The sequence below is a fragment of the Salvelinus namaycush genome, chromosome 30, assembly GCF_016432855.1.
Source record: "Salvelinus namaycush isolate Seneca chromosome 30, SaNama_1.0, whole genome shotgun sequence".
Classification (NCBI taxonomy): Eukaryota; Metazoa; Chordata; class Actinopteri; order Salmoniformes; family Salmonidae; genus Salvelinus; species Salvelinus namaycush.
In genome coordinates this window covers 15,930,101-15,956,932 of record NC_052336.1, presented here as the reverse complement: position 1 = coordinate 15,956,932, position 26,832 = coordinate 15,930,101, and the positions used below count along the sequence as shown (strand labels likewise).

General features: G+C 40.3%; 1 protein-coding gene and 1 long non-coding RNA gene across 7 annotated transcripts; one reads left to right on the top strand and one right to left on the bottom strand.

Moving 5' to 3' along the window:
- Window positions 1–77: 77 nt before the first annotated feature.
- On the bottom strand, window positions 78–26,832 carry LOC120024693 (fatty acyl-CoA hydrolase precursor, medium chain-like). Of its 5 annotated transcripts, none has more exons than XM_038968938.1 (14): window positions 26,521–26,832; window positions 9,153–9,255; window positions 8,475–8,679; window positions 8,169–8,307; window positions 7,941–8,074; window positions 7,654–7,807; window positions 7,440–7,544; window positions 7,158–7,262; window positions 6,854–6,994; window positions 6,667–6,747; window positions 3,584–3,731; window positions 3,239–3,388; window positions 2,904–2,976; window positions 78–908 (listed from the first exon to the last, which is right to left on the bottom strand). In XM_038968938.1, exons 2-14 carry the CDS (start codon window positions 9,247–9,249, stop codon window positions 725–727), a joined length of 1,716 nt encoding a protein of 571 aa, XP_038824866.1. In that variant the 5' UTR covers window positions 9,250–9,255; window positions 26,521–26,832; the 3' UTR covers window positions 78–724. The 5 variants fall into 5 exon arrangements, with proteins under 5 accessions (XP_038824866.1, XP_038824864.1, XP_038824863.1 ...); XM_038968936.1 differs by lacking the exon at window positions 26,521–26,832 and adding an exon at window positions 11,304–11,435; XM_038968935.1 differs by lacking the exon at window positions 26,521–26,832 and adding an exon at window positions 11,020–11,425.
- On the top strand, window positions 21,619–25,546 carry LOC120024695. 2 transcript variants are annotated; one of them, XR_005472926.1, is made up of 2 exons: window positions 21,619–21,984; window positions 23,233–25,546. It is a non-coding gene; the product is annotated as an uncharacterized LOC120024695 (long non-coding RNA). The 2 variants fall into 2 exon arrangements; XR_005472925.1 differs by having other exon boundaries at window positions 21,659–22,268.

Below are 26,832 nucleotides of genomic sequence, written 5' to 3'. Positions count from 1 at the left end.
ACATTTATTTAGCATATCAGATAAGTGTCTAAATGTTTTATTACTAAGCAGAAGGACAATCATCAAATCAGTCACACTTGATGATTGTATGGCTTTAATGGACATATGAACACAGCAAGATAAAAATAGGCTACATAATATCAAAAAACATTTAATATATAAAATAAAAATAGAAGAGCAAACCACTACAGAAAATCTAGAATATTAAAATGGTCAAATTCTGATACAAAATAAGGAAAAGGCAAAGAAAGCCTCATATACTGTAACCTAATAGCAGACTGGCATCACTGGAGTTGTCACGTTCGTTAGAATAAATGTCGGACAAAGGCGCAGCGGATGTTGAGTTCCACATTATTTATTAAAAAGTGTAACTTAGTTTGTTTATTTTTGTCTTTGCTAACAACAAACCGTGACTACAGAGATGCTACATGCACTAACTCAAAACAATATCCCATAAACACAGGTGGAAAAAAGCTACCTAAATATGATCCCCAATTAGAGACAAAGATACCAGCTGCCTCTATTTGGGAATCATACACAATCACCAACATAGAAAAACAAACCTAGAACCCCACATAGAAATAATAAACTAGACTAACCCCCCAGTCACGCCCTGACCTATACCATAGAAAATAAAGACTCTCTATGGTCAGGACGTGACAGGAGTGGAGGGAAACAACATGGACACTCCTAGAACAGCATTTGACACAGTGAACATTCAGCTCTAAAGGTCATTGTGTGCATCTTTGTGTCCAGCAGTCTGCAGTCCTTTGGGGAAGTCTTCTGTCCAGAACTGGGCTCTCTTCTTCTCTGAGACACTGCCCAGCCCGAGGTTTGCCTGGATCAGTAGACACTCTTCTTCTGTGGTGAATGTCGGCCAATCAAACATATTCTCTCCGTTAGGGTTACTACAGGAACAGAGGGAGAGACAGGGACACACCCATTGGCATCATATGAGCGGCTGCACTTATGACTACTTCATTTTACATACAATGCATTCAGAAAGTATTCAGACCGCTTTACTTTTTCCACAATTGTTACATTACAGCCTTATTCTAAATAGATTTAAGAAAACAAAACCTCAATCTACACACAATACCCCATGATGGCAAAGCGAAAACAGAAGTAGACATTTTTGCAAATGTATTAAAAATAAACAGAAATACCTTATTTACATAACTATTCAGACCCTTTGCTATGAGACTCTGAAATTTAGCTCAGGTGCATCCTGTTTCCATTGATCAGCCTCAAAATGTTTCTACAACTTGGAGTCCACCTGTGGTAAATTCAATTGATTGGACATGATTTGGAAAGGCACACACCTGTCTATATAAAAGGTCCCACAGTTGACAGTGTATGTCAGAGCAAAAACCAAGCCATGAGGTCGAAGGAATTGTCCGCAGATCTCCGAGACAGAACTGTGTTAAGGTACAGATCGAGGGAAGGGTACCAAAAAGTCTGCAGCATTGAAGGTCCCCAAGAACACAGTGGCCTCCAGCATTCTTAAATGGAAGTTTGGAACCACCAAGACTCTTCCTAGAGCTGGCCGCCCGGCCAAACTGAGCAATCTGGGGAGAAGGGCCTTGGTCAGGGAGATGACCAAGAACCCGATGGTCACTCTGACAGAGCTCCAGAGTTCCTCTGTGGATATGGGAGAACCTTCCAGAAGGCCAACCATCTCTGCAGCACCACCAGTCAGTCTTTTATGGTAGTGGCCAGACGGAAGCCACTCCTCAGTAAAAGGCACATTTCAGCCTGCTTGGAGTTTGCCAAAAGGCACATAAAAGGATTCAGACCATGAGAAAAAAATATTCTCTGGTCTGATGAAACCAAGATTGAACTATTTGGCCTGAATGTCAAGCATCACGTCTGGAGGAAACCTGGCACCATCCTTACGGTAAAGCATGGTGGTGGCAGCATCATGCTGTGGGGATGTTCTTCAGCGGCAGGGACTGGGAGACTAGTCAGGATTGAGGAAAAGACAAATGGAGCAAAGTGCTGAGAGATCCTTGATGAAAACCTGCTCCAGAGCACTCAGGACCTCAGACTGGGGTGAAGGTTCACCTTGCAACAGGACAACAACCCGAAGCACACAGCCAAGACAACGCAGGAGTCGCTTTGGGACAAGTCTCTGAATGATCTTGAGTAGCCCAGCCAGAGGCCGGACTTGACCCGATCGGTCATCTCTGGAGAGAAATGAAAATAGCTGTGCAGCGATGCTCCCCTCAAACCTACAGAGCTTAAGAGGATCTGCAGAGAAGGATGGTAGAAACTCCAAGTACAGGTGGGCCAAGCTTGTAGCGTCAAACCCAAGAAGACTCAAGGCTGTAATCGCTGCCAAACATGCTTCAACAAAGTACTGAGTAAAGGGTCTGAATACTTATGCAAATGTAATATTTATTTTTTATATACATTTGCAAAAATATCTATAAACCGGTTTTTGCTTTGTCATTATGGGGTATTGTGTGTAGATTGATGAGGGAAAAAAATATGTAATACATTTTATAATAAGGCTGTAACGTAACCAAATGTGGAAAAAGTCAAGGGGTCTGAATACTTTCCGAATGCACTGTATGTACAGTGCTACTATGACCCAATGCAATTGGTGGTTGATCTACTATAATGTACTATATTGAGTAACCACTAAGTAGATATGAAAAGCATACTTGGTATATAGTAGCAAATATTTTTTTTGCATACAGTAGGGAGTCTTAAACTGTCCTTTGTCTAGTATGAACTATCTTATTTAGAAATCAATTTACTCAGAAAAAAACTAAAAACTTCTGGCGGTATGAAAACTTGACTACATCATGACAGAAATCTGGTTCTTGTTACATGTCATATTTGTGCTGAAGCTTCTCCAACTGAATGCAGAGCGAGAGAACAAAAAAGGGATCTCTCACCCTGTTCTGGCAAAGTTAGTCCAGTATTTCATCATGGTCCTGCTAAGCTGTCGTTCCTCGTCTGTCGTGTTATCTATGAGTGGAAAACATTTTTAGTTTCTGTCGTTTCCAAGAAAAGCTGCAGAGATACAGTACAGGCTCAACAGAATGAGCTTGTCCAAAATATAATCTCCCTCAGTCTTTTGTCACTTAACAGTATTAACATCTGATTATGTTGACTTCACAGTTACTCATGTTATTGTTATGGACAGTTCCTCCAGAATTTGATATAAAAACAAGGTTTTCAAATATATTTAGCCTACAATATCTCCAGAATATATATATATTTTTTTTACCTAACATCACTATGTCATCTGTCCAAAAGGGGGCGCCAAACACAAAGCCAACCTCATCAAAGTGGTCTGCTTTCACAAAACCTGGCCTGCTGGACGCGAACATGGAGGGGCGCTGCTGGAACTCATAGTAGTAGATCAAGCAACCAGAATCTTGTATAGACAGACAGATACATTACACACAACTGTGAATACCAACATAACATGTCTGTCAACTACAAAATGTCTCAATCAATTAGATAAACTGTTTTAAAATAATTTATTCATAATAATTATTAAATAATGTCTTCCAGGTTTCTAAAGAAAAATCTGGCATCTGATTGGTATAGTTCCCAGTGTATTCTTCACCTCTACACCCTCTGGCTCCCTGGATCCCAGGGAACACAATCAGTAGATCTCCCATAAGCTCCAAGAAGGCATCTCTGATCCCCACGGGGTCCTTTGTGTCACCAAAGTACTCCCCTACGATGATCCCCAGGGCAGAGTCTGGCATACGCTACCAGGGAGATACAGAGGTTAAAATGCAGCTCATGGACCAGACTGCTAGATGTTTTATTATAAAGCTGCCATCAGGGTTGGGGAGTAACTGATTACAAAAAAAAACTGTATTAAGTGTCAGAAGTGGATTTTTAATATAATATACCATGTATGTATGTATGTATGTATGTAAATATAGTGTATATACAGTACCAGTCAAAAGTTTGGAACATTCTACTCATTCAAGGGTGTTTATTTTTACTATTTTCTACATTGTAGGATAATAGCGGACATCAAAACTATGAAATAACATATGGAATCATGTAGTAACCAACAAAGTTGTCACGCCCTGACCTTAGAGATCCCTGTTTATTCTCTATATTTTGGTTAGGTCAGGGTGTGAATAGGGTGGGTACTCTAGTTTTTGTATATGTATGTTTTCTTTTTCTTTCTTGGCCTAGTATGGTTCCCAATCAGAGGCAGCTGTCTATCGTTGTCTCTGATTGGGGATCATACTTAGGCAGCCCTTTTTCCCACCTTCAGTGGTGGGATCTTGTCTTTGTTTGGTTGCATGTATTTTGCACAACAAAGCTTTTCATTCGTTGTATTGTTTATTGTTTTTTTGCTGGTTCACATTTTAATAAAATATGATGAACCCAAATCACGCTGCACCTTGGTCTACCCTTAATGACGAACGTTACAAAAGTGTTAAACAAATCAAAATATATTTTATATTCTTCAAAGTAGCCACCCCTTTGCCTTGATGACAGCTCTGCACACTTTTGGCATTTTCTCAACCAGCATCATGAGGAATGCTTTTCCAACAGTCTTGAAGGAGTTCCCACATATGCTGAGCACTTGCTGGCTGCTTTTCCTTCACTCTGCTGTCCAACTCATCCTAAACCATCTCAATTGGGTTGAGGTCGGGTGATTGTGGAGGCCAGGTCATCTGATGCAGCACTCCATCACTCTCTTTCCTGGTCAAATAGCCCGTACACAGCCTGGAGGTGTGTTTTGGGTCATATTCCTATTGAAAAACAAAATGATAGTCCCACTAAGCACAAACCAGATGGTATGGTGTATCGCTGCAGAATGCTGTGATAGCCATGCTGGTTAAGTGTGCCTTGAATTCTAAATAAATCACAGACAATGTCACCAGCAAAGCACCCCCACACATCCTCCTCCATGCTTCACGGTGGGAACCACACATGTGGAGATCATCCGTTCACCTACTCTGCGTCTCACAAAGACACGGCGGTTGGAATCAAAAATCTCACATTTGGACTCATCAGACCAAAGGACAGAATTCCACCAGTCTAATGTCCATTGCTCGTGTTTCTTGGCCCAAGCAAGTCTTCTTATTATTGTGTCCTTTAGTAGTGATTTCTTTACAGAAATTCAACCATGAAAGCCTGATTCACACAGTCTCCTCTGAAAAGGTGTGGCAGGTAGCCTAGTGGTTAGAGCGTTGGACACACCTAACCGAAAGGTTGCAAGATCAAATCCCGGGGCTGACAAGTTAAAAATCTGTCGTTCTGCCCCTGAACTGTTCCTAGGCCGTCATTGAAAATAAGAATTTGTTCTTAATTGACTTGCCTAGTTAAATTAAGGTAAAATAAAAAACAGTTTATGTTGAGATGTGTCTGTTACTTGAACTCTACAGCAGAGGTAACTCTGGGTCTTCCTTTCCTGTGGTGAGACTCATAATAACTCTTAATGTTTTTTGCGACTGCACTTGAAGAAACGTTCAAAGTTCTTGAAATGTTCCGGATTGACTGACCTTCATGTCTTAAAGTAATAATGGACTGTCGTTTCTCGTTGCTCATTTGAGCTGTTCTTGCCATAATATGTTAATTGATATGCATTCCAGGTGACTACCTCATGAAGCTGATTGAGAGAATGTCAAGAGTGTGCAAAGCTGTCATCAAGGCAAAGGGTGGCTACTTTGAACAATCTCAAATATAACATATATTTTGATTTGTTTAACACTTTTTTGATTACTACATGATTCCATGTGTGTTATTTCATAGTTTTGATCTCATCACTATTATTATTCAATGTTGAAAATAGTAAAAAATAAAGAAAAACCCTTGAATGGGTAGGTGTCCAATCTTTTGACTGGTACTGTATATTTCCCAGAGCGTACAGACTTGTTTTGTCGATCATTTAGAATACTCTATATTTCATTTTCAAGCAGCTGCAAAACTTGTTTTCGTCTTAAATCGACAAATCCCAGTCTTTCGCCTGCATATTATCAGATAAACGTTGTTCATATTTTGCATAAAGCCTACCCACCGTTCTATATTAACCAATCAACTAGCAGTTGTGTGTGACAATCTAAGGAGAAACTCTAGGATCTCCTCTTAAATCTACAGGTTGATAATACTCTGTTATTATCATCCATTTACATTTACATTTAAGTCATTTAGCAGACGCTCTTATCCAGAGCGACTTACAAATTGGGTGTGTATTCCCAGTGTGTATTTTCCTGCGTACATCATGAAGTTGAAGTGATGTTCTGATTGTTCTTTCACCAGCAAAAATATACTTTTTAAAAGCTAGATGATTACTTTGTTGAATACTTTTAAATTCAGAAAGGATGTTTGCGGAAAAAAAATACATTATGACATTTCTGATTTCTCAATGAAAAATTCAATTCAGCATTGCAAAAAGGCGCAAGTTTAAGTTTGTTCCACCCGAGCGAGTCTGACCACAAGTCAGAGACCACTATGACACACCAAATGCATTTGATGGATCCTTTTCGTCTTCTTCTAATGCCTCTTAAGGAGAAAGTAATCAAAAAGCAACTGAAAGTAATCCGATTACATTACTGAGTTTGTGCAATCCAAAAGTTACGTTACTGATTACAATTTTGGACAGAAAACTAGTAACTCTAAAAAATTACATTTAGAAAGTAACCTACCCAACCCTGGCTGCCACCGTAGTTCACTAACCAGTTTCTGAAGCATAAACGCCAGGATCATCATCATGTTTTCATGGGTCATTCCAAGATCCCATCCAGGAAACAGGAAAAACTGGTGGAACACACAAGGTCTTACAAAAAAAAATAAGATAAAAGTACATTTACCTGTAAAATATATAACAGACAGTTTTCATATCTTCATGCAAGGACATACATACATGTGGGAGCATCCATCCATACTCATGGTTGTTGACCCCCATGATGCTGGGGAAGCCCAGGAAGCTCTTGGTCTGCAGGACTTCCTCCAGGTTGGTAGGGATGACTGTTCCATCCCTGTGCACAGACAGAACCATCTCCCCCTGTGGAGAGAGAGGATGGGCCCCAGAATGGAAGTCAAACAGCCATGTTGTTGCATTCAACAGTGGTATATAGTATAAGTTAGCTAAAGCAGAAACAGCCTGGCATTCAGATACATACACCCCACACACTGTAAGGTGAGTGTGAGGCTCAGAACAAACCTACCAGTGCAGGTGTAGCCGCCTCTATGTCCTGTGGGCTGAGGGTACTGAGGCAGGTCATGAGCTCTGCAGAGTCATCACTGGGACATCCTGCTCTCTGTGCCACCAGCTGGAGGAGGGAGAGATTGAAACCAGAGCATTTGAATGACGGTAATTACAACACGTTACATTGTACCAGAATAATAATGAGTTATAAGACCACTGAAGGTTTTATTGCATATGAACCAATGTATGGGATCCTTGAGACTTGCTGTTATGATCAGCACACAGTGAAACAGCAGATCACCTGTGCAGCAGGTTTGGGGTCATCCTGGATGAACAGAGAAATGAGGGGTACTCCACTCTGACTGATGGCCTTGTGGAACAGTCCTGATGACAGAGGGGACATCATCTGTACAGACAGAACCATGGATCAGTGCCCAAAGTAAGCCTACATACAGACAGCCAGTGCATCTTTCTGTATCAACAAGTATCTGTTTTCCTAGATCTACAGTACACACATGTAAATAGACGGCAACACCACCAGCAGACTCTCCGAAAATGGTGACAGATCCTGGGTCTCCCCCGAAACTGCTGATGGTCTCCTGCACCCAGCGCAGGGCACACACCTGGTCCAGAATACCCACATTCCCAGGGTACTGGCCATCCCCAGTGCTGGACAATCACACAGACATTAGATCAGATATGCCAAAGTTGTGTTCAGTAGACACCAAACAGGAGAAAATGTTACTGACCCAAATTTGTGCATTGATCATATTGACCAAAATCAGTACCAATAGAAGTGTACCTGAGGAACCCTGGGATACCCAGACGGTATTGAAGGATGACCACCACAACGTCCCCGAAGGCAGCCAATGAGGAGCCATCATAGAGTGAAGCCCCTCCCATGAGGAAGCCACCACCATGGATCCAAATCATCACCTACAGACACTTTTTTTTAGACAAGACCACCAAACAAAAGACATCTAACTCAGAGTAGACAAGCATATGAGTACATTCTCATGTCTCTCCTCACTGGTAGTTTCCTTGGGTCCCCAGGTTTGACTGGTGTGTAGATGTTCAGGTAAAGGCAGTCCTCTGAGGTGGTTAGGACAGGGAACCGACCTCTGTACAGGTCCCCCATTCGTCTAGTGTGGTTCATGTTCTGCAGACACCTGTGTGTTAATAGGACAAGAAAGGTGACATTTTCTTACACTATCAATAAAAACATGGCAGAATGTTAATGTTCATCAGAATAAGCATGATTCAGAGTTCCCCATAAAACAGTATAGGCTGTTTGTCTCCCTGCCTGTCTCTCTGAGACATTACTGCTTAGGCTCACAGTGGGGGGTAAGCCTTGGCGTCTCTCAGTCCCTGCCACACCCGGGGAGGTTTGGGGGCCTGGAACCTCAGGGGCCCGACAGGGGGCTCAGCGAAGGGGATCCCCAGGTAGGCAGCCACCTTCGTCTGGCTCTCTCTCACTCTGACCAGTCTGCCCTCCAGCTTACCATACCTAGTATTAAGCTGGAAGAGGCTCTCTCTGTCGCCTGGAAAAGATTTTAAAGTTATAGAAAAGGCATTGTAGTACTCTGTCAAAGGACGCATTAATTGGGAAAGGAGCGATTTACAACCATACCAAACTAAAGTATATATAGCTTCTTGTTAACAGCTAATCAATGTATTTTATAGTTGCTAAATAGTGAATTAAACATTACAAACAGATGAGCAGGGACCCTGGGCATCTTTCTTTTGGTGTTTTTCAGAGTCAGTAGAAAGGCCTCTTTAGTGTCCTAAGTTTTTATAACTGTGACCTTAACTGCCTACCGTCTAAGCTGTTTGTGTCGTAACGACCGTTCCATGTTCATAAATGTTTTCTGGTTCATTGAACAAGCATGGGAAACAGTGTTAAAACCCTTTACAATGAAGATCTGTGAAGTTACTTGGATTTTTACGAATGATCTTTGAAAGACAGGGTCCTAAAAAAGGGACGTTTCTTTTTTTGCTGAGTTTACATTCTTACCTTCGACTGTATGAAAACTCACAAACAGGCTCAGACTTATCCATGCGAGCAGGACTCTTCTGCCCTGACACATCATAGTGCCAGATAGATTATCCATTCACGTCTGTAGAATATCAAACCACATGAAGATCTATTTCAGCAGTTGCCGATTTACATAATCTCTATACATTAAATGCACATTACATCCATATCCAGTGAGTAACCAAATATCAATACATTAGAGAGAAAAGTATGACCTCCAGCTAAAGGAATATGGAGCCCCAATTCAGTTAAATGCCTTCAGTAAATCTGTGGGAGATTGAGGATTGAGCTGCTCTTCATATCACAGGCTGGCATTGGAAATTCCAATCCAGTTATGGATTTTCTAAAAAGCCAGCCGAGTTGATTCAGTCCTGATCGAATGTCAAACAGCAGTTTGAAAAGGGGGAGTCCTCTGAAAGAACATCCTGGTTTGTTTTAATCTGATATAGCTGCCTGGACATACACTATGAAATTAGACGTCATGCTACCAACTCCACTTGTTTATCATGGGTCTACATTTCTGCCAAGTTCAGTGTGCAGAACACCAACAATGACATGATATCAGGCAATTAACTATGAGTAAATTACCTACAGCTTGGCTCAGGACAGGAGTAGACTAGACCTTGAGCTAACCTGGATAGAGATTACATTGGACTAACAGCAACATCATTGGCCATACAGTAAACTAAAATTCTGAAGTTACAGCAGGCTGTAACATCAAAAGTCCCTGGTGTCACGTATGCTCCCTCTCCGACGCTCTAGGTCACCAGGCTGCTCATTATTACACACACCTATCACCACCGTACACCGAACCCAAACCCAAACATTTATTTCCCCCCCACACCAAACGCGATACGCAGGTTAAAATATCAAAACAAACTGAACCAATTACATTAATTTGGGGACAGGTCAAAAAGCATTAAACCTTTATGGAAATTTAGCTAGCTAGTTTGCACTTGCTAACTAATTTGTCCCATTTAGCTAGCTTGCTGTTGCTAGCTAATTTGTCCTATTTAGCTAGCTTGCTGTTGCTAGCTAATTTGTACTATTTAGCGAGCTTGCTATAATCCCCTTCAATTGCGATCCCTTCGGCAACTGCCGTGAGAATAACTACTGCCTGTAATCTATCAAGTATTCGCCGGCTGTTAGAAATTGGGAAAGAGATTAATGAGTTGGAAGAATATTCAACCTACATATCCTTCCATCTAACCCATAACACACATCAATCAATCAATCAAGTTTATTTTATATAGCCCTTCGTACATCAGCTAATATCTCGAAGTGCTGTACAGAAACCCAGCCTAAAACCCCAAACAGCTAGTAATGCAGGTGTAGAAGCACGGTGGCTAGGAAAAACTCCCTACTCCTAAATTACTACCACAGTTAGAAACATACTAAAACATTCTCAAATCAATTTAGTCAATATACATCAATCCCTCCTTTGGAACAAAGATCACTCTTATGTTTCACAAAACCTAAAAACATATTGACCTAACAAGAAAAGAGAAAAATAAATGTTAAAATAAATACATGTTTAGTAACTTCCCACTACTCGTAATGTAACTAAAACTGGGGAAAAACATCCATCCGTTACGTTCCCATGTTATGCTGGTCTCCATGCTGTCTCCATCTCCATCGTTGGGTGTTATTACAAAACACAGACTAATAACCTTATATGCAATTACTTGTATTCTATCACCCAGACACCTCTTTTTATCAATACAATGTAACATTATAATGACATAATAAAACAAAAGAAACAAGAACCAAACAAAAAACAAAAACCTTTATGTTAACCAAAGCATTCATCCAATAAATTCTAACCCCCCTAGCAAAGGATACTTACAGATAAGGTTTCCAGGGCTTCCATAGACCTAATAAATCTAAACAGTTCTATATCCAAAACATAACTAAAACATTTTATAAATGATCCAACCCAAATTTAGAATAACAGTCCTTAGTGCTTACTATAACTCACATTCAAACTTCTCAATTTAGCACACATCATCCCTATTAAAATGTACATTTATAAAAATAAAACAAGTAATAACTTATCATCACAGCCCCCTCGGTCCCTGTTTTCCTGTCATAAGTGGCCTAGTAATGAAACATCAGTAACTCAATGCATACTTTAGTCCAAACTGTTGGCAGTGTGTAGACTCAGAAGTGCCACTGTTGAATTGCACACCCTTATTGCCCTTTTTCCAGCCGGTTAGGGAGGGCTTTGAGGTTCACACACACTGTTTGTGGTAATTTTTCCTACCATGCATTAAGACACAATCTGACGTCACCTTCCATGATAACTTGTTTATTCTACTGGTGACCTCTCAGGACGAGTTACAGATCATGAAGTTATCAACATAACCCCTCGCAGAAACCCACACTCCAGTATCCCAATCCTGCGAATTTTGTATCGAAACATAAACAAAAAATGTAATCATCAATACATATATCACAATCCATTTGGAGTAACTGTCATCCCTTGTTAACATATATTTTCCCTTCTATATGCAGACTGAACAAAGTACATTTGTATATTTACCCAAAGACCATAACCCCAGGGAACTGGTAATTTTCCCTTTGAACACGTGATTCAAAAACAACAAGTTAAATCAAACATATTTGACTTACTAGTCAGCTTAGATTACAACTCCTTATAATTTCCTAATGAAATAATAGAATTTCAAAGTAATGGTACGATTTGAATAGAGACTGGTGTTTTTCATTCATTTTATAATTTAATCCCACCTGTTTTGATCACTTTCCAATGAGATTGATCAGGTCTCATGGGAAAGTAATCAACACCTATTAAAATATTTCCTCTCCCTCTTCTTTCCCAGACCTTCTGAAATCATTTAAAACCTTTCAAAAACATTTCCATCCATCTGTATACCCAGTTTAAAAATGAATTGAAGACTCCAAAAAGAAAAACTCACAGTATCAATACCACTAACCCATATTCATAACCAGTAAATGGTGTGTGCGTGCTGGTGTATGTGTGTGTTAAACCATATGTCAAAAAGAAACAGAAATGGCCAGGCATTACCATGCTTTATTTAGCATGCACTAGTCACAATACACACCCATATTATATTACATGATTGGTCTCTTACTGTCATAATCATGTACAAATATTCTGGTATTGCTAATAGAACAATTTCCAATCAACGCATTTAATAGCTGTTTCACCTTTAGATTGTTCCTGTTAACCATTCTAAATGTAATACTTTTTCCTGTCGCAAATGTAGTCAATTTCTCAGCTGAAGAAATCTGTGATATTTGATCCTAGGCATCAAATAAAAAGTTGTTTTAGACATGGTCTCTATGTCTACCTTAATTAACGTATATTGGACTTCCATTTTTCCTGGAAGCAAGAATTCTATTCAAGACCCATCAGATAATACAGTGTTCCATTAAGTGGAATTGACCCCATTTTAAAATAAACAATCCCAGAACCCCTGTCCAGTAATCCTATCAGTTTAACCTGTTGCATTAGTTTAGTCAAATACAAAACTGTTGTTTAACAAATGTAGAACCTTCAAAGAGTTGGTGCTGTCTTATCAGCTTGGCAGTCAATACTTATTTCATTCTGCTTGTATTGCTGGACACTGCTCCACGTAATGGACACAGATTAGAATTTTATAATACATTAGCTTCCTGCTCAAATTCACTGGAGTTACCTAACTATAAAACCAAGCAACAATAATCAAAAACTGTCAAAGAATGTTTCTCATACTTCTACTTCAAATGTCCCACTACCTGCTTGCTTTCAACCGTAGCAAGGTTCGATCCCTCTACTTATCCTTTAACCTTGTATTGAATCCTCAGCTTTTCAAATTACTAAAATATCGCATCGTTAGAGTGCTATAAAAAGGTACTAATAACATATTACCATTCACATACTGTCAATACATCAAGTAAAGATCACACCATACCGCTTCACATGAACCTGGCCTCGCTTCACCTCTATGGGGTCGAAGTAATCTATGCCCACATGGGTGAAAGGCGGCAAATCAGGTGACACTCGATCTTGTGGAAGGTCCGCCATCTTCTGTCCTCCAGCTCTAGCTTGCATCCACCTGCAGAAGACACAGCTCTTAAGGATCTTCCTTGCTAAGGAGTTGGCACAGGGTATCCAATATCGCTGGCGAAGTCTAGAAAGCATGTGACCTCTCCCAGAGTGGCCAACCTGCTCATGGATGTGGAGTAAGATCAGTCTGGAGATGTAGGAGTCTTTGGGCAGGATCATAGGATTCTTTAGTTCCGTAGGCATAGCAGCTTTGCTTAACTTTCCTCCCACTCTCAGAATGCCATTGTCAACAATTGGATCAAGCTTACAGATTGAGCCGCTTCTCTTGGCACATTGTTTTCCTTTCACAACTAGTGAAATTTCTTGTTTAAAGTACTGTCTTTGCTCAAATCGAATGATGACTTTTTCTGCTTCATCTAGGTCATCTACAGACAGACTTTCTTTTCCAAACGTCAGTTTGAACTTGTCAATTTGTTCCTTCAGTGAGTTTGTCAGACTCTGATCTGATCGTGGATCAGTTTGTGTGAGAACTTTCCTTTTCTGGCTTAACTGTAGAAGAAGTCTCTTCAGTTTCAGCATCCAGGCAACTGCTTTCTTCAACCTGTTCCATGTTGAATAGTACTCAATCAGTTTGCTGGTCGGACTCTTTTCTTCCACACATGTACTGTTTACGATGACGTCTTTTCTCACCTCTGGATCATCCGGAGGGATGGAGCCAAGCTCCTCGGGGACTTTCGGCCATTGTGTTTCTGTTCTCTCCAGGAATTCTGGTCCTTTGCGCCATCTCTTTGAGTTCAGGAAAGTTTCAACATGTAATCCTCTTGAGGCATCATCAGCTGGGTTGTGTTTGGAGTTCAAATACCTCCACTGTTTTGCTTTTGAAAGGTCACGGATCATAGCAACCCTATTAGCCACAAAGGTATGGAATTTCTTGGTATCGTTGCAGATGTATTTTAGCACAGACTGGCTGTCTGTCCAGAAAGTTGACTCCTCAAGTTCAATCTGGAGCTCCAACCTTAACATCCTGTCCACTCGCACTGCCAATGTTGCTGCGGCAAGTTCCAGTCTGGGGATCGTAATCTGCTTGAGTGGATTCACCCTTGATTTCCCCAGTATGAATGCGATGTGGACCTTTTCCATACCGTTTGTGAACCTAAGGTAGCTTGCCGTGCCATAACCTTGTTCACTTGCGTCACCGAAGTGATGCAGCTGTGCGGTCTTGACTTGACCAAAGTTCTCAGGCATCATACCCCTGTCTATCTGGAATCTGGAGAGCTGGTCCAGCTCTGAGAGCCATCTCTTCCATGAAATAGTGTTCTTCAGGGATGACTTCATCCCATCCACACTTTAGCTTGCAGAGCACTTGAAGAATTTGCTTTGCCTTTAATACGAATGGGGCGAGGAAACCTAATGAATCATAAATAGAGCTGACAGTTGAGGGTCTGTTCTTGACAGTGACTCGGAAGGTAAACGCATCACTTTCAATGTTCCATCGGATTCCAAGTGCTCTTTCAACAGGCAGCTTTTCTCTGTCCAGGTCCAGTTCTTTTATCTGCTTGGTTTTGTGTTCATCAGGGATAGAAGCCAGCACAGTGCGGCTGTTGCTGACCCACTTGGCCAGTTTGAATCGACCCTGAGAGCACACATCCCTGAGGTTTTTTGTGAGAGCTATGTCTTGTTCTTCTGTGGCAACTGACTTGAGGCAGTCATCAACATAGAAGTTGAACTTGACTGTTTGAATCATCTCTTCATTGTACCTCTCACAATTGTCTTCTGCAGTCTTTCGCAGTGCAAAGTTTGCACAACTTGGAGAGGATATAGCACCGAAAAGATGTAAGATCTCATTCTGTACTCCTCCAATCTTTTGTTAGTATCACCGTCCGGCCACCATAGGAATCGCAGGAAGTCTAAGTCATCTTCATGGACACGTACGTGATGGAACATTCCTTCGATGTCTGCATCATGGCAATGTGCTCTTGCCGAAATCTTAGCAAGACTCCTATAAGCGTGTTTGCCAGGTCAGGGGCTTGAAGGAGTTCACTGTTAAGAGATGTACCTTTATAGGAGGATGAACATGTACCTTTATAGGAGGATGAACAGTCAAACCCCACTCGTATTGTTCCTTTGCGCTTATGGTGAACGCCATGGTGTGGTATGTACCATACCTTGCCTTTCTCTCTGAGGAGCTGTTCTTGTGGTACCCTCTCGGCTTAACCTTTTGTTATCATCTCTTCCATGAAGCCTTTGTACTCTGCAGCGTAACCTTTGTCCTTCTTGAACTTCCTGATAATATTTAGAGCTCGCTGCTTTGCCATGTCACGATTGTTTGGCAGGACTACATCTTTGTTGCGAAAGGGCAACGGTAAGTAGTAGTGGCGGTCTTTGAGGGTTATGGAGCTTGATACTATCTCCATAAACTTACGATCCTCAGCTGACATCTCACTTTTCTCTTCATACTCCCTCAGGGAAGTCATGGTTGTACTGATTTACAAGAAGAACCCCCAGGTCGGCCATTGAGATACGATTGGCCATCACCGTTGGACGTCCATATTCTTCTGCCAGGGTACAATTGTTAAGAGGACAGTTCATCAGCCATCCAAAGAGGGTTTTCACTGCATACGGTCCATTGCCTTGGCTATTTATGATTTGCCAGGGTTCCATTGCCTTTGGAGCATTTACGCCAATCAGGAGTTCGACGTCGGCATCAATCTCCTTCAACTGAACCTCTTTCAGGTATGGCCACCTTTTGAGATCTTTCTGAGTGGGAATGTTCTCTCTTGTCACTGGGATCTTATTCTGGGTGTAGACCTTTGGTAATGCAAGAATGTGTCGCCTTCCACGTTGCCAATCTCTAATCCAGATACCTCGAAGCTCTTGGTAGGACTCTCCTGCCCCATTGTGCGTAGCAGAATTTCAGTCTCACTGCCTTTAGCTTAAGGCTGCCTCATGAGTCTCTCCGTACAAAATGTTGCTGGGCTACCAGAATAGAGAAACGCATAGGTTAACCTCTCTAGGGTACGTGAGATGGTAGCGTCCCACCTCTTCAACAGCCAGTGAAACTGCAGGGCGCCAAATTAAAAACAACAGAAATCCCATAATTAAAATTCCTCAAACATACATGTATTTTACACCATTTTAAAGATACACTTGTTGTAAATCCAGCCACAGTGTCCGATTTCAAAAAGGCTTTACGACGAAAGCAAACCAAATGATTGTTAGGTGAGTGCCTATTCACAGAATAACACAGACATTTTTCCAGCCAAAGAGAGGATTCACAAAAAGCAGAAATATAGATAAAATTAATCACTAACCTTTGATGATCTTCATCAGATGACACTCATAGGACTTCATGTTACACAATACATGTATGTTTTGTTCGGTAATGTTCATATTTATATCCAAAAATCTGAGTTTACATTGGCGCCTTACGTTCAGAAGTTCCAAAACATCCTTTGATTTTGCAGAGAGCCACATCAATTTACAGGAATACTCATCATAAACATTGCTAAAAGATACAACTGTTATGCATGGAATTTTAGATGCACTTCTCCTTAATGCAACCGCTGTGTCAGATTTCAAAAAAGCTTTACGAAAAAAGCAACCCATGCAATAATCTGAGTCGGCGCACAGAGCCCAATCAAAACACAAATATAGCCGCCATATTATGCAGTCAACAGAAGTCAGAAGTAACATTATAAACATTCACTTACCTTTGATGATCTTCATCAGAATGCACTCCCAGGAATCCCAGTTCCACAATAAATGTTTGTTTTGTTCGATAATGTCCATCAATTATGTCCAAATTCCTCCTTGTTGTTCTAGCGTTCAGTACACTTTCCAAACTCACGACGCGCGGGCAGGTCCAGCGGAAAGTACGGACGAAAAGTTAAAAAAGTTATATTACAGTCCGTAAAAACATGACAAATGAATTATTGAATCAATCTTTAGGATGTTTTTAACATAATTCTTCAATAATGTTCCAACCGGAGTATTCCATTGTCTTCAGAAGTGCGATGGAACAGAGCGATGGAACAGAGCGATGGAACAGAGCGATGGAACAGAGCGATGGAACAGAGCGATGGAACAGAGCGATGGAACAGAGCTCGCTCTCACGTGAACGCGCATGGTCAGGGCATGTTCAGGTCATGATAGACCTGACTCATTCCTCTCTCCTTCGGCCACACTTCACAGTAGAGGCATCAGACAAGGTTCTAATGACTGTTGACATCTAGTGGAAGCCTTAGGAAGTGCAACATTACCAATATCCCATCAAAAAGAAAGGAGGACCAAGGCACTCTTCATATAATTAATTAAAATGCCTTTATTACAAAGTTTTTAAAAACCGACGCGTTTCGGCTGCATGGCCTTTGTCAGGGATGCATCGGTTTTTAAAAACTTTGTTTCTATTGAACATGCCATACTAATAAAGGCATTTTAATTAATTATATGAAGAGTGCCTTGGTCCTCCTTTCTGTTTGATGACCAATTCACCCCTTTTACCAAAGAGCACCTTCTATCTACCAAAATGTACTATTGTGTACCTTAGTAGCGCTTCCCTTCCTCCTCTTTCTACTAATTACCAATATCCCACTGTATCTTCAACAGGAGCTGAGTTGAAAATTGACCAACCTCAGATTTCCCATTTCCTGGTTGGATTTTTTCTCAGGTTTTTGCCTGCCATATGAGTTCTGTTATACTCACAGACATCATTCAAACAGTTTTAGAAACTTCAGAGTGTTTTCTATCCAACTCTACTAATAATATGCATATATTAGCTTTTATGGCTTTGTAGCAGGCCGTTTACTCTGGGCATGCTTTTCATCCAGACGTGATACGTGATCTCTCTCTTCCTTCAATGTGCAGGATAGTGGGGTGCTTTCTTTGACAGCTCTGACAGGTCATCCTTCTTTTACATTCTCTGCTTAAGTGTCCTCTCATCAACCAGCCAAAACAAAGGCCTTTTGATCTCAGAAACTCAACCTTGAATTCATGTGGCTGTGCCTTCACCTGTTGGCAGTCGACCAATAAATGCTCACCAGCACAAAATATACATGAGATACTGGGAGCATCAGAAGGGTAGGTGCCTGGTCTCTTTACTTTGAATGTTTGTTCTTTTAAAGGTTTTTCAGGGTCACAATCTGCCACTACAGCTACTGCAGTGGCAAAGCTGCTTCCCCTACTCTTGGACTTGAACTGCTGTTTAAAGTCAGCTTCTGTTTTGGTTTTTAAAAACGCTTTGTTGGACAGGGGATCTTGAATATCTCCATACAACAGATCCTGCAGTATTTTGGACTGTTTTTCCATGAACGTCACCAGGACACTGAACTGGGCTCTCAGGTGGCTTCTCTCTAAAATATCACATGCTGTAGACCTCCATTTTTCCCTTAGTTTGTAGGGAAGTTTTGACATGATCAACTTTATGTTGGAGGGAAGATTAAGCTCTTCCATGTTCTGTAGGTCTTGCATAGCGTTGGTTGGCAATCCCCCTCACTCAGGACTGGCAACTCACACACTTTAACACCCTACTTCCTTCCTAAGCCTGTGAGTGAGGGGGATTGCCAACCATCCTGTGACGTCACTTAAATGTGACCTGGCAGGAGGGGCGCATTTGATCCTGCACTAGGAGAGAGGAGTGTAAATGATATATGAAGACTAGTGGAATTGCACAATACTAGAAGTTAGGAAGAAATACTATATAGAGGTGTATAAACATCATAGGCGAGTGTCCAGTAAGGTTTATAGAAAATGTATACTGGGGTGTGAGGTAGAAGAATATGCAGTATAGGGAAACATGGATATAATAACATTTAAAGTAAAACTATACTACTGGAGGAATAATGATTATAGACATGTGAAGACGGGACATATGATACGCCACCTAGCAACAATAACTATAGATATTAAAGTAGCGTGGATAACAGTAGGTATGAGAGTATGGTCGAGCAATCCACTACTTAACAGACCACTAGGAAGATATAGTCCAGGAAGGGATATATATTAAAGCAACAGAGGAGGATTGGTTTTAAATAGGTGAATAGCACAATAAAAAGAACTAAGACAGCATAGATAGTGTAGATATTATAGGAAGCTAAAAGAATAACTAGACATTAAATAAACATTTGAAAGTAAGGATATCAGTAGCAAAAGGACAAGAAAGAAAGAGAAAAAGAAATACTGAGAATGTTTAAAGAAGGAGAAGGATTGTTGAAAAGTATAAAGAAAGCTAGAGGAATGTTGAAGAAGGACAAGGAAAAGTCAGACAGAAAGAAGGTGGAATGGTTTACAAAACCTGGAGTTGTAGAAATAAAGAGAGAAATAGAGGTGAAAGAGGATAAGGAGACTCTCTCTGTGACCTGTTAGGTAAAAGAAAAGGACCTGGAAAGGACAGGGGAGACTGAGCAAGGTGCAGGAAGGAACCCAGAAAAGTTGAACTGTTATGAAAGATTATGTGGAAATAGGAAGACAAGTGTGAATGGTTTTGATAACGTGGGATATCAATAATAGTGATATTTGAGGCGCTATATTGGAATAAGACATTAAGTAATCTGTATTATCCAGTAATACATTTGCAGACATTATAGAATAGATTCTAATACAAGATTAAGTGCCGTGACTAATTAATTATTGTTCGGGGAAGTGGATAGCCCTACCTTGGAAAATAGTTATTTTGAAACCATGGAGTCACTGAAAGAAGCGCACATAAATTCTACCAATTCGGCTCGAATATGAAAGAGTAAACTAGATAATGTAGGGCAATATTACCCTATTATTAACAGGAGAATTCAAATCAAATTAAGAATTCAGGGAGGCAATTATGAGTTAGAACAAACACATAAAACCAGAATAAGAAGCTCAATATACAAGCGTATTGAAGTTAGCGTTCTAATCAGCGTCATTACGCTCACAGGACTATTTGGAGAATGGATAGTGTAAAATGGGGTACTTGGTAATGTCGTTTAGGCTATTTTGGTGGATTTCAACGCACTAGATTGGATATACCAGATTGCATAATAACTGATGCGTTTACAAAACCTCAAAGTTTTGATTAAACATTGCCGGTGTCAGTGTACGTCAGGGAAATAATGAAATTTGAATTATTGCAAGCAGCACAGTTAGTCACCAACGTGTTTAAAGGCTAAGTAGAGGGATCGAACCTTGCTGCGGTTGAAGTAGAAGTATGAGAAACATTCTTTGACAGTTTTTGATTATTGTTGCTTGGTTTTATAGTTAGGTAACTCCAGTGAATTTGAGCAGGAAGCTAATGTATTATAAAATTCTAATCTGTGTCCATTACGTGGAGCAGTGTCCAGCAATACAAGCAGAATGAAATAAGTATTGACTGCCAAGCTGATAAGACAGCACCAACTCTTTGAAGGTTCTACATTTGTTAAACAACAGTTTTGTATTTGACTAAACTAATGCAACAGGTTAAACTGATAGGATTACTGGACAGGGGTTCTGGGATTGTTTATTTTAAAATGGGGTCAATTCCACTTAATGGAACACTGTATTATCTGATGGGTCTTGAATAGAATTCTTGCTTCCAGGAAAAATGGAAGTCCAATATACGTTAATTAAGGTAGACATAGAGACCATGTCTAAAACAACTTTTTATTTGATGCCTAGGATCAAATATCACAGATTTCTTCAGCTGAGAAATTGACTACATTTGCGACAGGAAAAAGTATTACATTTAGAATGGTTAACAGGAACAATCTAAAGGTGAAACAGCTATTAAATGCGTTGATTGGAAATTGTTCTATTAGCAATACCAGAATATTTGTACATGATTATGACAGTAAGAGACCAATCATGTAATATAATATGGGTGTGTATTGTGACTAGTGCATGCTAAATAAAGCATGGTAATGCCTGGCCATTTCTGTTTCTTTTTGACATATGGTTTAACACACACATACACCAGCACGCACACACCATTTACTGGTTATGAATATGGGTTAGTGGTATTGATACTGTGAGTTTTTCTTTTTGGAGTCTTCAATTCATTTTTAAACTGGGTATACAGATGGATGGAAATGTTTTTGAAAGGTTTTAAATGATTTCAGAAGGTCTGGGAAAGAAGAGGGAGAGGAAATATTTTAATAGGTGTTGATTACTTTCCCATGAGACCTGATCAATCTCATTGGAAAGTGATCAAAACAGGTGGGATTAAATTATAAAATGAATGAAAAACACCAGTCTCTATTCAAATCGTACCATTACTTTGAAATTCTATTATTTCATTAGGAAATTATAAGGAGTTGTAATCTAAGCTGACTAGTAAGTCAAATATGTTTGATTTAACATGTTGTTTTTGAATCACGTGTTCAAAGGGAAAATTACCAGTTCCCTGGGGTTATGGTCTTTGGGTAAATATACAAATGTACTTTGTTCAGTCTGCATATAGAAGGGAAAATATATGTTAACAAGGGATGACAGTTACTCCAAATGGATTGTGATATATGTATTGATGATTACATTTTTTGTTTATGTTTCGATACAAAATTCGCAGGATTGGGATACTGGAGTGTGGGTTTCTGTGAGGGGTTATGTTGATAACTTCATGATCTGTAACTCGTCCTGAGAGGTCACCAGTAGAATAAACAAGTTATCATGGAAGGTGACGTCAGATTGTGTCTTAATGCATGGTAGGAAAAATTACCACAAACAGTGTGTGTGAACCTCAAAGCCCTCCCTAACCGGCTGGAAAAAGGGCAATAAGGGTGTGCAATTCAACAGTGGCACTTCTGAGTCTACACACTGCCAACAGTTTGGACTAAAGTATGCATTGAGTTACTGATGTTTCATTACTAGGCCACTTATGACAGGAAAACAGGGACCGAGGGGGCTGTGATGATAAGTTATTACTTGTTTTATTTTTATAAATGTACATTTTAATAGGGATGATGTGTGCTAAATTGAGAAGTTTGAATGTGAGTTATAGTAAGCACTAAGGACTGTTATTCTAAATTTGGGTTGGATCATTTATAAAATGTTTTAGTTATGTTTTGGATATAGAACTGTTTAGATTTATTAGGTCTATGGAAGCCCTGGAAACCTTATCTGTAAGTATCCTTTGCTAGGGGGGTTAGAATTTATTGGATGAATGCTTTGGTTAACATAAAGGTTTTTGTTTTTTGTTTGGTTCTTGTTTCTTTTGTTTTATTATGTCATTATAATGTTACATTGTATTGATAAAAAGAGGTGTCTGGGTGATAGAATACAAGTAATTGCATATAAGGTTATTAGTCTGTGTTTTGTAATAACACCCAACGATGGAGATGGAGACAGCATGGAGACCAGCATAACATGGGCACGTAACGGATGGATGTTTTTCCCCAGTTTTAGTTACATTACGAGTAGTGGGAAGTTATTAAACATGTATTTATTTTAACATTTATTTTTCTCTTTTCTTGTTAGGTCAATATGTTTTTAGGTTTTGTGAAACATAAGAGTGATCTTTGTTCCAAAGGAGGGATTGATGTATATTGACTAAATTGATTTGAGAATGTTTTAGTATGTTTCTAACTGTGGTAGTAATTTAGGAGTAGGGAGTTTTTCCTAGCCACCGTGCTTCTACACCTGCATTACTAGCTGTTTGGGGTTTTAGGCTGGGTTTCTGTACAGCACTTCGAGATATTAGCTGATGTACGAAGGGCTATATAAAATAAACTTGATTGATTGATTGATGTGTGTTATGGGTTAGATGGAAGGATATGTAGGTTGAATATTCTTCCAACTCATTAATCTCTTTCCCAATTTCTAACAGCCGGCGAATACTTGATAGATTACAGGCAGTAGTTATTCTCACGGCAGTTGCCGAAGGGATCGCAATTGAAGGGGATTATAGGCATGGGCCACGTTAGTAGTAGCAGGTGTCACTTTAGTAGCATTGTTGGGATATCAATATATGAAGACTCATGCCACATGGATTGGTAACTGGTAACTGGGAGACTGATAGGAGTACAGGGGATGCGGTTATTCAAATGTCACAAATTATGTTGTTAGAAAATAACCCATGTGTTGCAGTGTGTATTCTCAGGTGAAAACAGAGATAACCAAAGGCTGAATTCCGGAGATTGAGTGAACATCCAGATACACCAGGAGGGGGTGTTGGGATAGATTTGGTCTGGTCCACACACGGTACTCCTTACAGCAGTGGTAAAGATCGTCATGTCTCTCTTCGGTGGGTGCATAATTCTCACAAGAAGTAAGGTCCAGCTACATAATGGGTGAGCTTAAAAACACCATGACAGAGGAAGCGGAGCTGAAGAGAGAGAGATACTAGAGTCCACTGTAGACATACATGCAGATGGGTTAAGTCTAGGAGATACTTGTTCTATTGGTTAATGCATCATATGAAAAGGATAGATGTTAGGGTAATTGTACTCTAAACAACATGTTGAAGGGATTAATGTGAAAGCATATACAGTGCTGAGTTACCTCAAGAGGATGTAACGTTGATAAGGGATACGCACTTGCCTATCAGGTGATGTGCCTATTAAGTGGCAATAAAAAAGTTAAAATGACATGGCTTGGGAACACCTCTCAGAACCTGGGGCCGAAAGGGGAAGACTGGGCGAAAGCATGAGGAAGCTTGTTTAGGGCTTTTATTTTTGTGGAGTCCAGCAGAAAAGTATCCTGGATGCATAGAATTGTCATGGTCTCAGACTTCGGGTTTCATGAATATACTTATGCATAAATTACTGTTATGTTTTGTGTTTTTCATTGCTTTGCAAGTCTTATGCTCTTTCACTCTCTTAGGAACCAGCAGGAGAAAGTGGAAAAACTAAAAGCAGCTCAGCTGAAGTGAAGGAAGTCACCAGCTTCAGCTGGAATAGCATTTTGTTGTGTGATTTCGAGATAGAAATAAGATGGTGTAATCATAGAACAGAGGCCATAAGTCTCTGAGTTTGAAAACCTCATGGAAACAGCCTGAACCAGGACCAGAGGTTCCACGTCCGGTGATCCCAGGGGACCAGGACTACATCCGAGTGTTCCGGAGGAAGTGGAACAAGCCAAGGCGAGAGGGTCCCTACGGAGCGGGGAGGAGGCGGCTATCACCGAGCCATGAGGATGCTGATACACCAGGCGGGTGTCCGAAGGGAACGGGAGCAGAGGAGGTCGACGAGCCAGGAAGGAGCTAGGAAGAAGCCGAAGGAGAGGCGGATAAAGGAGCATCTTCTGAATATCCAGAGTCCAGGGATAGGGAGGAGTGACATGCCTGTTGCTCCTGATGACATATCTACTCTGGCAGATACCCCTGATGGAGGCACTGTCCAAGGGGACGAAGAAACAACGACAGGAGAATGGGAAGGAGACTTTCTTACCATCGACTTCTCTGCCATCACATGGTCTTTCTAACAGAGTGAAAACCAGGACAGATGAAGAACGGTAGAATGGCCTTGACAGCAACATCGACCAACCTAGAAGAAATTGTAAACTCACCTCCCACATGCACTAGTACACCAACTAAGACAATGACAAAACCACAAGAAAGTGGGTTGATGCAGAAAATCTGGACATCTTTTACCAACTGGTGTAGCCATAATGAAAACTACCCCAGAACCAAACATTGACCAAACAACATTTAGAAAAGCAATAACAAATGGCTGGTATAAGGGGGCTCAGCGGGGCCAGAAAAAAGTATACACATAGTATAACCATGTACTCAATGTAACAGTTGCTGAATGATAAATGCTGTTAGACCTTCTGAATATCGTTTCACCTAGACATGTATGTGACATAGGGTTTGTTCTCAATCTTCTAACAGGTTTTTCACTGTCAAAAATAGATATTAGAGAGGTGTCTGTGAGGAAGGGCAATATGTTTAGGTATCATATTGAGAATGACAATATAAGGGTTTAGGATGTTTATTGATTTTGTTTACTATTTTTCTTGTATTCAACTGAGATAATCTCAGGTAAGGCTAAGAAATGCACATGCTTTAACACTATATGTTCTGGCTCACCAGTGTATATGGGAAAGTGGAGCTCAGATTGTTCAAATGGATGTGAGGTTGATTATCTCCATAGAGTTTCATTAGGTGCTCCCATTCTCATCTATACTGGAAAATGTAATTGTGTGAAACTCTGTGAGTTTCAAGGGGGGGATTATGTTGGAGATTTTCCAGTCATCTGATGATTTTCAGTAACCTATACTGTTCTCTTTGAAGTAGAAAGAATAATCAATATAAGCTTAAATATTAGACATATGTAAGCAGAATGAAGGCTAAACCTATGTGAGTGTCCAAGCTAGATCAACATCGAATTGACCATTGGACATGTAAAGAACAGAACGTAAGCAGAATCTGTGTAGATGAGGCAAGGTAAACTAACAAGACGTGACTGGTCTGGGCCATATCTGGTCTTATGAAGGCTACTGGACACGCACACAAGTTAAGCAATCATTGATAATGTAGGTCTGAACTTGTAAAGACCTTTGGACAGGAACATTAGCTAAGGGGTATGCATGTCATGTCACCAATAGCGAGCGGTGTAGTCAGCCTGTAATACACCTAATTTATGAAAGTTGCCAATCGCAATATAAAGTCAAGAGAAGAAAAAGCCTAGGAGGAGAGATGACTAGAAACGATTCGGTTGACTGTTTTGTGTGGATTAATTGTCGGAGTAGAGGACCGTGTGCATTTCAATTAAAATAACAAATGAATGTTTATAGCCCAGGACAAATTAGCAACAGCAAGCTAGCTAAATAGGACAAATTTGTTTGCAAGTTCAAGCTAGCTAGCTAAATTGCCATACATGTTTAATGCTTTTCGACCTGTCCCCAAATTAATGTAATTGGTTCAAAGTTTGTTTTTATATTTTAACCTGCATGTCGTGATCGCATTTGGTGTGGTGGGACAAAATACATTTATGCACGATGGCGCACGCGCGCAGCCGGTTTGGGTTCCGTGTAAAGACTCACCTGGACTTCATCACCTTCCTTATATCTGTCACTCCCCTTGGTTCCTTCCCCATGCGTTATTGTTTCACGTTTGTACTCTACTCGTGTTTCTTGTTCTGTTCTACGTTCATTTATTAATTAAATACACTCCCTGAATTTTCTTCCCGACTCTCAGCGTACACATTACACCTGGTTTTAATGTAATGTGGAATAAGCAATGCATCAAATACATTATGGGATTATAGTAAACTAGTTGAATGCAATCAACCCACAATAAAATACAGTTTATAGGCTAGGCTATAAGTATTATAAGTCAATGTACATGTTCAACTATCATGCATTACAGTAAAAGCAGGACTAGAGGCAGCTACTTAAAATAATTTGCAAAAGAAAATAAGTATCTTGGCTCACCAGTGAAAGCTGCTCTCCAATTGATAACTCGGTGCAATTTCAGGGATTGGCATTAAAGTCTGCTGTTTAGAAATGCCATAACCTAACAATCTTTCAATACGAAGGAACCAGAAATCAGTTTTAGTGTACTGGAATTTTGTGCAGTTTGGTTGTTTTCAGAAAGAAAGAAAAAACGCGCCTGTCCAATGAGGCAACGGCGCAGGATCAATTTGACTGATTTTAAGTAAATCCCTGACTGGCTCCTAGCGATAGTCACTTGTGTTCACTAGAATTCCTGTACCCAGATGCCGTTACCATGGAGATAGGAAAGCT